Source organism: Conger conger, chromosome 16, assembly GCF_963514075.1.
Source record: "Conger conger chromosome 16, fConCon1.1, whole genome shotgun sequence".
Classification (NCBI taxonomy): Eukaryota; Metazoa; Chordata; class Actinopteri; order Anguilliformes; family Congridae; genus Conger; species Conger conger.
The window spans coordinates 1,594,839-1,598,024 of NC_083775.1; the positions used below are offsets into that span (position 1 = coordinate 1,594,839).

The 3,186-nt window shown below is 44.3% G+C and overlaps 1 protein-coding gene across 1 annotated transcript in view; it reads right to left on the reverse strand.

Moving 5' to 3' along the window:
* Positions 1–1,770: 1,770 nt before the first annotated feature.
* Positions 1,771–3,186, reverse strand: part of aoc2 (amine oxidase copper containing 2) — a 5,422-nt gene continuing 4,006 nt past the window's right edge. Inside the window, exon 4 of the mRNA XM_061224916.1 lies at positions 1,771–2,880. Within this exon, the coding sequence (XP_061080900.1) occupies positions 2,602–2,880 (279 nt within the window). The 3' untranslated portion in view covers positions 1,771–2,601. The remainder of the gene's footprint in view (positions 2,881–3,186) is intronic.

The window sequence follows — 3,186 nt, forward strand, 5'->3', positions numbered from 1 at the left end:
TGTTACCTAGGTAGCTGGTTAGAATACAGAAGAATTAATACTACGGATGGCAGCGCTAATCTACGGACCTCTGTATGGTTCTAAAAGGTAGCTTGTCTTTTCATGAAAATGGAACATTTATTTTGAAAATACATGTATCTGATTGGACATTGCTCAACTTCCTGCTTTTGGTTGCCCAGTGATTGGCCATAGGTTATCTGAGAGCGTCAGAACAGGAAAGGCCCTGGATAAACTAAACAACATCTTTCAGCTGTCGCTGACGTCCTTTAAAATCTTATTTAATTTAGTTTTAGCTAGTTTGCCAAAATGAGCAACAGTATTGCAATTGCAAACCAAAAGATGGTTCTGAGTAGCAATGCTGGCTCGACACACCTAGTTTGTCATTTCTTATCCAGTTTACTCAATTCATATCCTACCCAAGAGTCGGCAAGTAAGCGGTTTCGGAAATGGCCCATCTCTTGTAGCCGACGGTATTAATGTGGCTGTTCCGACTGAAAAGAAATCGGTCATAGGACATCATATAATTCGGGTTATTTTCCCCACAGGTCAGTGAGTGGCCCAAGGTAGTTTCCTTCCCTCAGTGACGTCTGGAGGGCAGCAGATTCAGCTCAGCCAACCACAGATTATGTGTAGTACTTTTTATGCATCTATATTTTTATTAAATACATTTGTACCTATGTTGCTGAGCTAGCTAGTTTGCTAATCTGTCGCTATTACGTTTTCTAATTCTAAAAGCCGAAGTTGTGCTAATGGAAGTCAAAGACGCCATTATGAGACTGAGAAACAAGAATAAAAACAGCCAAACCTACTAAGGCCTACCAAAATCAACTGTTGAGAATCACAGGGACTGGCCGGCCAAGGAAGACCTAATCAGACCTCGCTGTAAATATCGCTTGTAACCGTAACGTTTCGTTCAGCGAAATATGGAGACTTCCCTGGCGGGTTTAGAAAGTGTAATTCATTTGAAAGTAAAAAAATAAAATAAAATAAAAACTGGCTGGCCTGAGCTCACCCGTTTCTGCATGACAAACCGCGGCCATCAATCAGAGACGTCGTACATTGTTCATTCTTATGAATTTGCTCATTTTAACGGACGTACTTTGTAAAGACAGCCACATTCGAACACAAACGATAAACTAAAGGCGCGCAAGCAGTGCCGTGTGTCACACCCTGTTCGGCGCGGTTCAAGTACACACTGCTCAGAATAACCACATCCGCAAATTAGACAGTTAATCCTGATTTTTTTTTTTTTTTTCAGGTAGTTTGTTATGAAGCATTCCGATGGATGGTGACAACCGTATTTGGCTACACTGAGTGCGAACGTTGTCATTGAGAAACACCCGTTCTTCTCCCTGCTTCCATGGCAGCTCGAATAGGCGAGCCTAAATTTGTTTACAAGCATGTATCTCGCAGGTAAACATTGAGCGGAAGTTGGAAAGGAGTGTGTACTTGCCGGTTCTTGCAGTCTTTTGAACTTGACGCCGCGTTTTTGGCATTGAGAAAAAACATCTGTAAAGAGCGTTTCTCGTCAAGCTGTGAGCTACAAAATCAAAACGCAACAACAATGAAATAGCAGTCCGTTCGTTTTCATATCCACGGAGGTTTGGTGAAACCCTGGCCTTCATATACAAAGGAGGCCACACAGAGACTGGGAGCATGCTCTCGTCAATGCTGGATTTACGTCAGTTAAAAATAAATAATTTCATTGAATAATTTCAATAATTTCAATATTTGTTTACATTCACATCTCAGCACACTGATTTAGGCGGATTCGAGACCCTGAAAGGTATTGCATCTTTAATAAGTTCCACATGTCATCTGAAGAACACAAAACATAAACAAGGCATGACATTAGAATTATATGGCGCTGTCTATAGGGCAATTTGATTGGAGTTTCATATTGTATGTTGAGTACTTTTAGGGTGTCTATCATTTTTACTATCAAGAACTGTCCTGTGTTTCAGTTCGGAAAGCTTTGAAGCTCAATATCTCAAAACTAGTCAGAACACAGATAGAACCTTATAATTACAAAGCCACAATGTTTTGGATTTCTTAACATAGGACTAAATTCAACCTTGAAAATGCAAAAAAGTTTACGTGAAAGTATTTGCCATTTAGAAAAAAGCATGACTGGTCCAGGGGTTCTAGTGCCTAATGTTATGTGGTTATGCTGATGTTAACTGACATAACAAAGCCAACCTTGGGCAGCACAACAGTAAAGCGAGTGAGTAAATTGCGAATCTTAATGAATGCGGAATTGTAATTTCTCTAAACACACCGCAACATTCTGAACGTAAAATAAGTGCCCGAGTTTAATGTCAGCCCCAAACATTCCGATATGAAAATATCTTGCTTGCATTCATGTATGTACATCGCCGTTAAACCACATTATACCAGCTTAGTCCGCAGATTCAAGCACAACCCCAACATACAGTAGCAATGAAGGTTTTATAGTCCTCAGCACGGACTCCTGGTATCCCTGATTACTGCAGTCTCTTTGGTGGGAAGCACCCAGGGGGACGGCCGCATGTCCAGCTCTGGGGCAGAGCCGCCCCCGTCTCCCGACACGGGAGCTACGTTCCTCCGCCTGGCTGCTCTCACTCAAAACACCATGACCCCGTCGAAGGCGTTGTAGGTGAAGGGCGGGAGCTCCTGGTGACAGGTCTCTTGGGCCAGACACGCCATTCTGTTGTTCTCGCACTGCTCGGGGGAGGTGGGGTGAATGTAGGCCGCGTCGGGGGAGTCCACCGACGGGTCCTGGTCGAAGTAGTTGTGCGGCCTCAGGATGACCCCGCCCCCGTTGCCCACGGTTACCGTGTTGGGGATGTCCTCTGCGTGTGGGATGTGGAGGAACCCGGTGGTCACCCAGGCAACCAGGTCCTGGGAGGAGTCAAGTAGAGATAATGACATCATCTGCATTGCACGATAAACTCTGACACATCCGTCCCTCCAAGGGTATGAAATGCTTGCTTCCAGCAAGCAGGGAAATCCCATCATGCAATGGTAAATGGTTGGCATTTATATAGCGCCTTTATCCAAAGCGCTGTACAATTGATGCTTCTCATTCACCCATTCATACACACACTCACACTGACGCCGATTGGCTGCCATGCAAGGCACCAACCAGCTCGTCAGGAGCATTTGGGGGTTAGGTGTCTTGCTCAGGGACACTTCGACACAGCCCGG